Source organism: Leptonotus elevatus, chromosome 17 (assembly GCF_054856555.1).
Source record: "Leptonotus elevatus isolate MCC_2025b chromosome 17, RoL_Lele_1.0, whole genome shotgun sequence".
NCBI classification, from domain to species: Eukaryota; Metazoa; Chordata; class Actinopteri; order Syngnathiformes; family Syngnathidae; genus Leptonotus; species Leptonotus elevatus.
Genome location: NC_141255.1, coordinates 2,332,339 through 2,346,801, shown reverse-complemented (window position 1 = coordinate 2,346,801; position 14,463 = coordinate 2,332,339). Strand labels below are relative to the sequence as shown.

The 14,463-nt window shown below is 43.5% G+C and overlaps 1 protein-coding gene across 2 annotated transcripts; it reads left to right on the top strand.

The window, feature by feature from the left end:
• The first annotated feature begins 225 nt into the window (after positions 1 to 225).
• Positions 226 to 13,629, top strand: creb3l2 (cAMP responsive element binding protein 3-like 2). 2 transcript variants are annotated; one of them, XM_086058069.1, is made up of 12 exons: positions 226 to 510; positions 646 to 767; positions 8,962 to 9,208; positions 9,321 to 9,599; positions 9,927 to 10,135; positions 10,205 to 10,351; positions 10,474 to 10,532; positions 10,771 to 10,839; positions 11,202 to 11,301; positions 11,412 to 11,541; positions 11,664 to 11,895; positions 12,587 to 13,629. In XM_086058069.1, exons 2-12 carry the CDS (start codon positions 669 to 671, stop codon positions 12,645 to 12,647), a joined length of 1,632 nt encoding a protein of 543 aa, XP_085914195.1. In that variant the 5' UTR covers positions 226 to 510; positions 646 to 668; the 3' UTR covers positions 12,648 to 13,629. The 2 variants fall into 2 exon arrangements, with proteins under 2 accessions (XP_085914195.1, XP_085914194.1); XM_086058068.1 differs by having other exon boundaries at positions 227 to 767.
• Positions 13,630 to 14,463: the final 834 nt, after the last annotated feature.

Sequence of the window (14,463 nt, the reverse complement as noted above, 5' to 3'; positions counted from 1 at the left end):
GTGTGTTCTATCACTCAACCGGAACCTGAATAAAAAGCTCTTAAAAAATAATTTGGATACAGTCGCTATGTTTTTTTCTTTGCATGTAATTCATTTTAATACGGCATGGTTTAGTTTTTGTCGTTAACGACCAAGTTCATGACAAATTGTTCATTGCGCGTAAATAAGCCGATAAACTAAAGAAAGGTGAGGGATTTACTTTGAAACCGATCAACGGAACTGTCGCAATATTCGCCCAAGACAGCAGCTGGAACTCTCGAAACACCAATTAACTTTTATTTTCCGCCAAACGTTGTGTTAATTACCGTACAGTAACATCGAAAGCATAATATACACTTACACTGGTAGTTTGACCGCTGTGTTATCGATATGATTTCACTTTGCGGCATGTGACTCCACCCCCACATTCCAGGTCGGCTGGCTGGTGAGGAAGAGTACGAGGAGGAGGAGGAGGAGGAGAGCGAAGAAAGGCGTTAGAAAAGCAGCTGGGAAGTGTCTGTGGATGTTGAGGTGAACGAACGGGAGATGATAAACACTCGGACGTTCTTTCTTGATAAAGTCACGCACATTTACGGTCCCGCTCGGCGCGCCGACTTGCTTCCAAACAAAGTTGCTGCGAACTTTACCAAACTTGAGAAGTTTCAGGAGGAGGCCACCGGGACGCCGTCATGGAGATCCTGGATTCGAGCGAAAGCTTCTTGCACTGGGACCGCAACCTCAGCGAGCTGTCCGAGGCCGGTGACATGGACTGTGCCCTCTATACTAATGTAAGTTGTTGTTAATGTAACACCAAAAACTTTTTTAGCAACCCAATTTGCCTTTTTTTTTTTTTTTTTTGCAAGGAAGTGCTCAGTCCACAATGCTGTCAATGTGTGTGCCCTGCTCTCCCTTCTCAAGTTGAGCCTTGAGGTCCAGCATGCCTCCATCCCCCTTTTTTCCTTTCAATGTTTACTTTGAACAAAATGCTTAGGAGTACTAAGAATAAGCAAGTCGTTGATAGAAAACATACTCAATTGGAGTTAGCATTAGGTAGCATTAGGTACACTTTAAACATTGTAAAACAAACTAGTCTGTCTTTGTAATCAAGATGATGCTCAGTTTACAATATAGCTGTGCACTGTACTGACAGCTGTTTCAAATATTTTTGGATTTCTTAACATTGCAAATTACAAGTACAAATAAATTTTTTTTAGATTTTTTTAAGAGCCTCTAAATGAGCATAATTGCAGTTGAAAAACTGAGATGAGAATTTTTGACTTGTCAGAATATGCAAAAAAAATAAAAAATAATAATTGCATGCAAAAATATATATATTTTAACATAGGTACTTTCACCTGGTTGTAATTAAAAGCAGGTTATTAAAACGTCACGCAAATCAGAATTTAAAATCAGTGTTGTGCGTCTATCTGCAAAGAGCACCATGAAGATTTTCCAAAACGGCCCTTTTTTTGCCGTTCTGCTCTTACGTAACTTACGAGTTTGCTCTGAGGAGAAACTTTGGATCGTCGAGCGGCGAGATGGGAATGCAGCCTGCAGAACCCACAAACGTGCATGCTGTTCATTTGGCAACCTTTGACAGGTCGGGACTCGCGTGGTGACGTACAAAGAGGCCCTTTAAACCAATCCTGAGGACCAATTCAGATTCCCGTGACAAATTTGAAATTTCTAGTGAATTTTTAGGGGGGGGGGTGGTGGGGGCAACTTTCGAAGCTTTGTGTGCACTTTTGGGTTACTCTTTTTTTTTTTTTTTTTTCTACCGCACACATTTAAATCATATACGGGAGGTCCATATACTAGAATTTATGGGAAAGACAAATGTACGATAGTCTAACCACTTTTTTTTATGTTTTTATGTAGAATTACAAGCTGTATGGCCCCGAGGCCTTAGGTTGCACACCCATGAATTATAACATAGTAAGCATGTGTGTGTGTGAATGTAAAATAGACTGTAGTGTTCACAAACAGACTGGCTCGCTTGTTCCCCTCGATTGACCCCCACCGCTTCCTCCTTCCCTCTTAACCAATATTGCACCCCCCCCGCCCCCCCCCCCCTCAACTAAGCCTCTGCCTTCCTAAGTTTAGAGCTCGCGCTTTCACTCAGCTTCTGTGTGTTGACACCCGACTCCCCGCAAAACAATGCAAAGTCGGCGGTGTGTGCGTCATTTGTGTGTGACACCTGCCAGTGACACCCGTCATAATTCTCGATCAGGTTCCTCTGGTTCGAATGTGTGTGAAATGACTGTAACTAGTCAGCCTTCATTGTTAACTCACGGCGTCCTTCCCCTGTAAATAGGAGCTTACTTTGTGGCCTCCAGCTAAACTTAGCGTAGAAAATATTCATAGGAGAATTTACAGTGTGGGCCAAAAGGAGGTGCATATTTTTTAAATATTCTTTGGTAAGTGGCGTGAATAATGAGAAGTAACTTGAGAACAAGAACAAGTAAAGGCGGAATGGTGCGTATGCAGAAGGTCAGCGGGAAAGTGGCCTTAAGCGAAGGAAGGAAAGGACGCAGAATGAAGAGAATGTCTAAGAAAGTAAGTGGTGAGGAAGGAAGAAGAACATAGCAAGTGCAGCGGGAAGGAAAAAAAAGCGGGTGTAAGGCAAGGAAAAACGGGACGAAGGCAGAAAAGGACAGTGGATCTGGTGGTCAGGAAGGAAGGAAGCGGGAAAGAAGGACACAAAACTAGTTTGAAGGAAGGAAAGAAGCCAAAAGGGATGGAAAGTCAAAAGAATGTCTTTGGGAGGAAATAAAGGAAGGAGGGCGGTAAGAAGGAAAAAAAAAGGTCAAAACCGAAGGAAGGTAGGAAGACAGAAAAGGGGTTTGAAGTCTGAGAGAAGAAAGTAAGGACGATGCAAATTGAAGGAAGGAAATAAGAAAATGGAAGGTCGAAGGTGCAAAGAAGGCAGGAAAGTAGCTTTCAGTGAAAGAAGGGACAATGAATTGAAAGTGAAGGAAAATGCCAGGAAAAAAACCTGCTAATGTAATCAAATGAATGATTCGTCTACTTTTTGTCCCAACCTGTCGTGTGACAATTTTTTATCACCATTACAACCACTTGTTGACATTATGCGAAATCCACAATTACACCCAGCCTACGCCTTCATTTGCATGCCGTATTTCTGTTTTTATGCGTCACACAAGGCTTTGGTGAACCCGCTCGCAATGTTTGTCGTGTGGGTGGAGAAACTGCACTGGCAAAATACACAAATATTCCAAACGCGCTACATCAAAACGTATACAGCATTATCAAAATGTACGCTTTAGACCCTTTAAATGGCGTCGATTGCTAAGCTAAGATGCTAATTCCTGCACGTGTGTGTGTGTGTGTGTGAAAGTGACAGTAACTTGCTCTCAATGCACTGCAGAAGTGAGGAGGAGGAAGGTTTGCCGTGCACATGCAGCAGACTTTTCCAAGAATGTGTCCCCTTACGTAACCTTCGGCAGATGGACCGTAATGCAATGCTCTGCTTTTCGAGATATTAGCGCACACACACACACACACACACACACACACGCACACACACACAGCTGCAGGCGTGTGTGTGAGCCAAACATGCCGAGTAAACAAGCTTTAAAAGCGAGGTGCCTGTTCTCCGGCGGGGCAGGGCATCCTGCTCGCCTCTGGCCTTCAACGATCAGGCTACGAATGGAAGTAAGTCAACTGGCAGCCAGTCTGTAAACATGCGCGGAAATCCTCAAGTCACTTCAACATAGTTGCTTGGCTAACCAAGATGCCACAAGGATGGCAGCAAGAAAATAGCTTGTTGTTCGTTAGCGATAAAACCGGGTACAGTATTAGCTATTTTAAAATCGGCAAAAATCAAGTACTAAAGAGCACAGTGTTGTAAAGCAGTCAAATGTTCCACCTTAAGAAATTAATCAGCCAATTAATCGGAATTGGCCTTAAAGAATCAATATTGGTCAGGCCAATATTTGTTCTTTTGAGCTGAACTTTTTTGCACTGGATGGAAACGGGCCCCTCGCCCACTTGGCCGCCGGGGGCCTCCACATGGCGTCCACATGGAAGCTTGCGTCTGGATTTTCAGTCTGATGCAAGAGTCTCCTCCATCCCCCATCGCTCTCCCGACTGGGAAAGTGGGCGGCGGCCTTCAACGAGGAGAACGCCAAGGTGGTAATCATCCCGTTTCGAGGGCACCATTACGGCTACGGGACGTCCGCAGGGGCTTGGCTTCTTCTGAGGGGAAAGGCTAAATTTAAATGCGGCTTTGTGTGTTTTTTTGGTGAGGCGCATCAATCCACACTCCACCCAAAAATGGAGTTCAAACACAATTTAAAGCGGCAGACTGCAATTGAACTTCTTTGGGATTTCTTTTGATTGGTGTCGTTGTTGCGTAATTATGTGGCGTCAAGTTGCAAATTATCAGCAAAACTTCCACGTGTAGTTTAGCTGAGACATCAAAGTGTCTCATTAAAAAACCGCCAGGTGCCCACATGGCGCCCGCGTCCTTTTATAGGCGTGGAACGCCCCACTTGCTGTCTGTTGGTGGGGTGGCTGTACCCTCAAGGCGAGTTGTACCCCCACATTTTTATTTGGGTGCCCCCCCCCCCCCCCTCCCCCGTGGTGGTGGGACACACCAGGGAATATCTGTAAACCAAAAGTTTTGTGCTTTGTTAGCATCTTTGTAGTCCGTCCTCCAGTTGCTAGGCAGACTTGGCCGACGGGGGCTCAGATCGGCGACGAGTCCGGACGAGTTGGTGGCCGTGTTTTGTCTTCGGTGCAGGTGTTGGCTGACCTACTTTTTACCCAGCATGCCTCACAAGGTGATAAGGTTAAAGAATCTGATTTATTTTTTTTTTTTAAGACAATACAATTTAACTTCTTTTTTTGTATGGAATGAAAAAAAGAATACTGTGTATGGAACCAAAAAGGCAGAATACCTCCACCAAGGGCAAACTTTCATTTCCTCTCTTATTCACTGGGGAATGAAGGAAAATGTCCCCGCAATAACCTGGACCTGAACGTTAATCCAAATCTGCACCAAAAAAAGCTTTTGCCCATTTTAGGTACTTTCGCAAAAGTGGCGTGTGTGTGTGAGCATGCGTCCGTCTGTCCGTCTGTCTGTCCGTCTGTCTGTCTGTCTGTGTGCCTTTCTGTGTGCGTGTGTCTGTGCGTATTTGTCTGACAGTGTGTTTGTGTCTTTCTGTGTGTACTAACACACCTATACACACTCACAAGTGACTCACCGAGTGGAAGGAGAATATCATGACTGACTGGTCGCCGTGACCATGTGGAAACATTTAAGCGCGCGTGCGCTGCTTGACCCACTAACGCACGCAAATGAGCTCATCAGCCGTCCATTTTTTTGCGACCACTTTTATCCTGTTCAGGGCCACAAGCCCGACCAACATTATTTTATCAACGATAATGATTATAATCGGTTATCATGATAAAAATGTCCCCACTATCAGCATTTTATTTGAACTATTCAACAAGCAAACCGTGAAGTTTTTTTTTTTTTTTTTTTTTTTTTTTTCCTCTGTGGTGAAGTCATCCACGAATGTCTGGAGGTTGTTTGGGTTTGAAGGAAGGGGGGGGGGGGGGGTTGCCTTCACGGTGTGTGTGTGTGTAAAAAGAATCTGGAAGCTCCGTGAGGCCTCGGGATGAAGGGGAGCGGGGGTGGAAGAATTTAAAATCCAGACGGGTTTTCCATTTTTCAGATGTTGCATTTGGACTTTTTTCCTCTTCATGTGAGACCTTAACATGAAAAAAACCTCACACACAAATCTAGACATACACACATGTATTCTCACTTGTGACGTTCTTGCAAATGCATCTCGTGACGCCACCCCCCCCCCCCCCCCAAAATAGGCGGATGGGCAAATGCTTTCATGAAGTGAATGGGCATGAAGACGACGAGTGGACTCGCATGTCCACGCTAGCTTAAAGATTATTTTCATTCGCTTCCTGGCCGTATTATCGCCACGCTTAACCATGCTGCTATCTTCGGCAGTGTGACTTTATCATGTTTGTTTATGACTGCGTTATGATTAACGCCATCGTCACTCACACAAGCACGTGCAAGTGAACGCAGGAAAAGTCTTGAAAAGTATGCTAGCAGGCCATCTTGCTGACTAGCGATCAAGCTAATAATAATAATAATAATGCTATCTCGGTAGCCATCTTGATGTAACTACCAAGTGAACTCATAATAATACAATACACGGCAGATGTTTTGCTGGGTAACTATCGAGTGATGTAATAATAATTCTGGATTTTGGAGAGAAAAAAAAGAGAATTCAAAATCATTTGTATCCAAGAATTCACTTAATGCACAATAATTGATAGTAATGGTAATATCAATCCATTTTCAACACCGCTTATCCTGTTTAGGGCCACAGGGGTGCTGGTGCCTGTCCCAAAATAATCGATTCTAAAAAATATTCAATAGTGACAGGAAGCCCTACTAGGTTGCGATCGAGCTGATGAATATAAGTAAGTAGCTGTCAAACCCACAGGTAGCTATATTGCTAGCTAGTGATCAAGTGTGCTAGTAATCATAATGGACAGCTCTGGAATCAGAGTTTGTTGTTGTTAGCAAGCCCCCCCCCCCCCCCCCCCCCCCAGCTGGTTTTAGCCATTAGCTTAGCTGGTATTGCATCCACACGTGCTCAAACAATCAAACGTGTGTTTAAGCAGCTTGTTTGCATTGTCGACACGCCGGGTACTGCCTGCCACACTGGCTAATGCTAATGATGCTAACAGCAGTGGGAAAACTGGCCAGCTGTCAAATAAAAGAGTTCAGATAGTAACAGGACAAACAAACATGCTGACTGCTGTTTTTTTTTTATCTTGCCATGAACTCGTGTGGCGTGTTTGTCTTCTGTGCTCATGTCATCACAGATAGGTCGCAGTCCTGGGGCTAAAGTGCACACGTGCAATCATGTGAATACGCGCGCGCGCGCGCGCGCACATAGAGAGACATTAATTGACACTATCTTGAATGAATCAAAGTTTAATATAAAATATATTTGAAAAAAAAATCTAAAATAAATCATATATAATAATAAAAATATGAGATAAAAGGCATCCGTAATTGGTAAGAAAGGAGAGGGAAAAATATTGTCACAAATTGATCTATAATTGTCCAAATTCTATTTTTTTTCTTTTTTTAAGTACAGTATATGATATCGGCCTTGAATGCCATTTTCACTTTTCACATTTTCGCATCACCATCTGCGCTTCCTGACATCAGAAGTGGCATCTGGACATTTACATGAAAATTTTAATAACACAAACACACACGCATGCTAGTTGGCGTGAGACTTGATTGAAGACTTGAGTCGAGCATTCCTTCCCCGCCTTTCCCCCGGGACCCTCGATTATCTCTGCATGCTTGGCCTCTCACAGCAGGTGGGAGCATTTATTGCGGAAGCTTAATTGCACCTTTTTACTCTCACTGCTTTTTGAAGGCTTGAGAACAGCCGGTTGCAAATGCAGAATTTAGAAATTGATGAATTGTATTTTTTTAACAACGTGAGTGTAGTGAGGTTAGAGAGTCAAAAAAATTATTTTTTTTTTTGGTTATCTTGCTGTCTATCTGGGCCATATTAATAATGCAAAATTTTCAGCTAACTATCTTTCTATGTAATACTCATTATACTTCCGGCTAACTAATTAGGCTAGCTAATGAATGTGCTACGCAGCTAATTGTTAGCTAAGTATTGAGAGAGCTAATTATACTGCTAAGTGATGCTAACCGTAAAGATCGGGCCCTACCGTGGATAGAAAAAAAAATCAGCAAGTAATTGACGCCCCCCATGAAAGCGTTTGTAATTTCCTATAGATGCCGCAAGATGGCGGAAAAGGACTGCTTTTTATCAAAACGAAGCTCCTCAACTCACTTCAATGTTTTCATCGGCACCACCAGATGCTAACAATAATGCCGAGTAGCTATTATTCCAGCCAACTTTTCTTCCCGGTAGCTGCAATACTGGCTACTTGGCTAGCTATCCATCGAGCTAATGCTAGCTAGCTTTCTAGCCAATTAACTATCCTAGCTAGTAGCTGTAATTTTGGCTAACCTGGATGCTAACTGCTAGGTAGCTTAATGTACTTCCATTTGACTGTTGTATTTGAACATTAGGTTTGAGCCTGACATATTTATTTCCCTCATCACCCCACATGAAGTTTGCTTATCTCATCTCAGGTTAAATGGGTCTTTGTAAGCATTAAGAAGCCTCTCTTTGTTGGCACTCCTTTTGGAATTTACTTGACAGATTCCTGCCTCCAGAGTTTTCCCATTCGGCGAGGGGAGGGGGTTCGTAGGGGAGTGTCGGGTTACGAGTCGGCCCGGAACGACACGCCTGTGTGAGACGCCAGGACAAAGTGGGGTCTGTTTGTGTGTGTGTGTGTGTGTGTGTGTGCGTGTGTGTGTGTGTGTGTGGTGGGCCACAGCCCGTTCCACTGCCCTACATTACACGCACACACACATACAGGAAAATGACAGGGACAGTACAGTATGTGTGTATTTGTGTGTATGTGTGGTTTGTGGTTTTGTTTTTAAGGTTACAAATAGTGGGACCGCTCCCATTTCCTGTTCTGATACAAAGAGGTTATTTTTATATTACTAAAACCACAGTTACACTGTGTTCACGACTTCACGTGTTTGCTCTTCGTGAGCTAAGCGGCTAAAGGCCAGCAATGACAAAAAATGCTGTATTGTAGGTTACCATGACTACCAAGACACACACACACACACACACACACACACACACACACACACTGTGGATGAGTGTGTAAATATTTGTCTCCCCTTGTAAATAAATTCACGCTCTACTGTTAGCATCCCAGCTAAGTGCCCATTTATGGCAGCATACTGAGAACACACACAAATTGATCACAGCAAGTAAAAGCAGGCACATATGCCCCCTAGTGGCCATGTCATCACATCACTATAATCCGATCGCTAAGCAACCAATATTTTCGTTTGCCGTGCAGCACTTCTCTGAGCTTCTGGACGACCTCTCCCACGACGCTTTGCTGGGCCAGCTGCTGAGCGACCCCTTCCTGTCGGGGGTCCGAGGCGGCGCCACAGGCATGGAGGAAGGGGAAGAGTGCGGCGACCTGTGCCCATCGTCGTCGCCGCCGCCACACATTGCCGCCGAGCACAGCTACTCGCTTTGCGGCGACAGCAGGCCACAGTCGCCGCTTTCGCACCTGACCGGGGAGCGCGGCAGCGACGCAGGTGAGCAAACTCAGGATTCACTTGCTAATTAACTGATTGATTAAAGTGTGCGCCCCAATACTTTTTGTGTGTAGAACATACACATCATATTGTATCAATGGATTTGCCGTAGAATCTGAAGGCGACTCGACCGAGTGGCCCATGGAGCAGGACGATGGAATGGAGGGTCTCCTGTGCGACGCCCCGCCCCTCCTGCCCGCCCTCGCCCTCGCCCTGGGTTCCGCCGAGGACCCCCAAGCCTCTGAGGACCCCGTCGCCGCCAGCCCTGCTCAGACCCCCGTCAGCAGCCGTGGCTACGATAAAAGCGTCAAGGTCAAGCAGGAGAAGGTCTTCCCTCAGATTAAACTGGAACCGCATGAAGTGGATCAGTTTCTCAATCTGTCACCCAAAGGTTCGAACTTTAGATCTGCTTTACTTACTACAGATATGCCCTGAGATACAATTAGTCGTTCTTCACAGAGTATAAAAAATATATGGCCGCAAGTACATGCTATAGTATCGACACTTTGTTTAAATATTCCTTGCTTAAAGCGTTAAAAAAAACACAACACCGATGCTATGTGTTAGCTCGTCTATGAGGTTTTACATTGTTTGTTAGCATTAAGCTAAACAGTCGAACTTAGGGCAAAGTAATGTGTATCTCAAGGCACCGCTGCACTTCCTCACATCACGACTTAATGTGAAAGGTCTCCTCCTCAAACTGCTCTTCCTGCGTCAGGTCTGGAGGCCCTGCAGATGCCCCCCACCCCGCCCAGCTCGCACAGCAGCGACTCGGAGGGCAGCCAGAGCCCCGTGCACGCCCCGCCGGGGCTGTCCCACCCCACCTCGCCCCCCAGCAGCCCCGCGCCGGCACAGTCGAGTGCGAAGGCGTCCCCCCGCGGGAACTCCTCCTCACTGTCCAACTCGCCTCTGCTCACCGCCCCCCATGTGAGGAGCAGACATTTTGTACCTCGTAGAGTGGTTGGCATTCATTTGGCTGTTTATGTTTGTGTGTAGAAACTTCAGGGCTCAGGACCGCTGATGCTAACCGAGGAAGAGCGCCGCACGCTGGTGGCCGAGGGCTACCCGGTTCCCAACAAGCTGCCGCTCACAAAAGCCGAGGAGAAAGCGCTCAAGAAGATCCGCAGGAAAATCAAAAATAAGGTGTGGCGCATAGAAATATGTTATGACTTGAAGTTGAGTGCCTCAAAATAAAATGAAAGAAATATATATATATATATTTTTTTTCCCATCAAGTAAATAAATGATAAATTTTTTCCTGTCAGATTTCTGCTCAGGAGAGTCGCAGGAAGAAGAAGGAGTACATGGACACCTTGGAGAAGAAGTGAGCCAAAATCCACATATTTTCTCTTGTCTGTTGTGATTCCCACTTGACTTGATTATATCTTCGGCCTCTCATGAAAAAAAAAAAAAATCCAGATTCTCTGTTTCAAGAAATTTGAATTTTACATGAGAAAGGATCAAAATATTTGTTTTTATTCAACATAACCTTCTTCACTTCATTAAAAAACAAAAAACTATTTTGAATGATGACTGACCTGCAGTACTACGCTTGTCCATAGGGTGGAGACATGCTCCAACGAAAACAACGACTTGAGGAGGAAAGTGGACACACTGGAGGGCACCAACAAGTAAGAGCATATACATCCCAAATTATTTCTTCTATTTTTATAGATTAAATTTTTTTTTTTTTAATGATTTTCCTGGATTGAAATACTTGTAGACACCTGTAGATGTCCACGTTTTCGGCGAGTGCTTAACGTCACAAAGCCTCAAAAATAGACGGACTGAGCACTTACAGGTTTTTGTCAATTGAGCCGGCGAGTACAGATGTATTTTTTCGGGGCTTTGCGTCATAAAAGTACTCGGCCCCTACATTTTACACTAGTTTTATATTTTATTTTTTTCGATTATAATGTAGCACAAATAAATCTTGGAATATTTGTTTGATTGATAACTCTACTTTTCACTTAATAATTGTTTTTTTTTTTAGGTCTCTGCTGCAGCAGCTGCAGGCCCTGCAGGCTTTGCTGTCCGGAAAAGTGTCCAAGTCGTGCCGTATGGTCGGCACGCAGACGTCATCCTGCCTGATGGTACGAGTGTGTGCGCGCACTTGTCACCATGACTTATTGATCCGTTATTGACTCGCTAACCTCTGGCTGTTAAGTGGCTAAGCACTCATCAATGTGCTGCTTCCTCTCAGGTGGTGGTGTTGTGCTTCGCTCTCTTTTTGGGAAGTTTCTACCCAGCTGGCTTCACCTCCAACTCCGGCGTGGCCGACGGCGGCCTGGCCTCCCGGCAGCCGGCGTTCAAAGAGTCGTACGTTGCCACAGGTACGACTGTGCGTTGCCGTGGTTACGTTACATGCGGACCCAAGAGGCCCCTCATCAATACGCACAGTCATTTCGAGACATTTTACACTTGCATTTTTTTGTGTGTGTGTGTGTTCAAATAGTCAAATCAAGAAGTCTGTTGTCCACCTTCGAGGACGAGCAGCCGCACCTGCTGGGCTTAGGCGGCGAGTACCCCGACCAATGGGAGGATGCCGACGCCACCGTGGTCATGGCGGCGTGGCGGCGTTCGGGCGAGCAGCAAAAAACTGCGGCCGAGGAGACCAGCTGGGCGGAGACGCACCCGCCGTTCAGGAATAAAAGCAACAAAACCAGCATGTCAAACAGCATATACAGGTGAAGCACAACCTCCACCAGTACTTTCCATGATATAAAAAAATATATATATATTTTGTTCAATTTTTGTAAATTGTTTCAAATCAATCTTTTTGACACTGTTTGAAAATTTCACTAAATGATAATGTGCCCCCCCCCCCAAAAAAAAACATAACTGTCAAAGTATCTATCGCAACAACATCAAAATGCAGTCGTATAGTTGGCCTATAAGTGTAAATAAAAAACAAGACCGGGTTCCAGCCGCACCCCCAAAAAACTATATTTAACATTATTGTAAGCCACTGTAACATTATGCACAGTTATGTATTTAAATGTAGGGGGGCTAAATAATGATTCAGATCAAAGTTAAAAAAATAAAAATAAAAAAATAAAAACCAACAACAGTTCTTAAGATCAATTGAAACTATATTTACAATATTACACAGTTAATTCAGTGATTCTTTTACATACCACAAGAGGGAGCCCAAATTCCATCACACAGAATCACTGCTTAAGTCATTCCTTTGTTGTAAATTATGTTTAATATCAATTTGATGATTAATTTAATATTTATAATGTGAAAATTATTCCTTCCAGGTTCATTATTACATAATTTCTTAATGACATTCTTTAGAATGACTCCTTAGGTGTACATTTAAATATAAATTCATGGCATATTGACGTGTGTGCGTGCGTGCGTGTGTGTGTGTAGGCCTCTGGAGCAGAGGGCAAAAAGCATCGCGTTGGAGCAAAGCGTCAACGAGACCTCCTGAGGTTCGACTACCCCAACGCCCTCAAATTTCCCAGCTTCATTGTCCTTGAACAAGTTCCCAGTTCCCACTGCTGAGTCGGCTCCTTTCTGAAAACTCCTGTTAGAAGTTAATCTGTCTGCACTGAATAGTTGTGTTTTAGTTCATCAGCATCGTCATCCTGGCAAATTCCTTATCATGATGAATAATGTAGCGACAAAAGGAAAGGACACCGGCTATAATATATTTATAGATTTCTTTTTTCCTTCCAAAGATTATTGCTCTTTTAATATTTGATGTTTTTATTGCATTCCAGTGCCATTCATATGCATCCTTTTTGATACTTGTCTTTTTTTTTTTCTTTTTTGGTTACTCGTTTATATATTGTTTATATTATTTCTTAATGTGCCTTATTGCATTTCCTGCGCTGGTTTGGGGAATTAGAGATGCAGAACATTTGTGAATGTTGACCGAGTACAACAAATCCAGAAAAGGGATGCAGGATGTTTGTAGTTAATAGTTAGCATTTGTTAGCTTAGCACAATAAAATGACTTCATTGATAAAACCAACTTATTAAATGAGCCAATAAAAGAATTTGGTAGCTTCGTGCCATGCTAAGCTAACTACTGCTAACTAGGTGCTTCTGTCTTCTCCTTACATGAGACAAGACAGCACATGAGAATGGTTGGTAATAGCCCTTTAAAAACTCAATTTAATGACCCCCTTTTTTCATTCTTTCAACATTTTCCAAAGGAAAAGAAGCAAAAAAATAAATATCTATTTTTGTAAATATGATAAGTGATAAATTCTTCATACCAGTTTCATAAATTCATTACTAACTTAAAGATGTCAAATATTGATGTCAAGACAGCGAGATTGACAGGAAAGCGATGAACTCGTGACTGAAATGAGCAGCCAGTGGAGAACGTTCTCCCCCATGTGTTTATTTTTCTGTCTTTTTGTTTTTGCTTGCATAATAAAGTATTTTCCTTAGTAAAAGCATCATTCTGTGTCTTGTGATATGTTGTTACTAAGTGAAACGGGCTTCGGGGGACAACATTTTCAAAAACAATTCCCAAAGGCCATGTTGCCTTCAAATGACCCCTAAAAAGGCTCCTTCAAAATGGCATCTATTTTCTTTTCTTTTTTGTGTTGAGTTCTTGAGACTTTTTGGTGGCTCAATTTATGAGAAACGAGTCGACCAAATTTCACGTTGCAAAGGGCAAACTAGCTCCAGGGGCCCACATTTTCCAACAATTGTGGGGCGTTTAAATTATTTCAACAACATCCCTAGAAAATCACAATGTGCCTATGAGTGAGCTAAAAAAATCTATAATTTAAAAAAAATTCTCTGTTACAGTGCGGCCATTAAAACCAAATTGAAATTTAGTTGACATGCTGACCTTTTTTTTTTTTTTGCATGACTTTATAGCCAAAATTTAAAAGTGGCTCATAATGCGAGCTTGCATCCCACAAGTGACGCGAGATCCTGCATGATGACGTCACTGACACGCTGGAGACTGGAGTCCTTGACCGCACCATATGTGTGCTCATTTTGAGTGCGTGTGCGTGTGTCACCTCCTGACCTAGTTTCCGACTGATGATGCAGAAAGGATGAGAGGGAATATCCCACAATGCCATGCTGTTTCTACCCTGCATGGATGGATGCAGAGATTTGTGTTCTTACGCTCTCTGCAGCTCGTGCTTTAGCAAACACAATTCCAACGGCGTGAACCAAAAGATTATTCCTGTAAGCACATTTTACAATTAAGGCCTTGTCATTTTTTTCTTATTTACAGCTCAGGTGTGACAATTGATTTCTTGCATCAACAGATACAA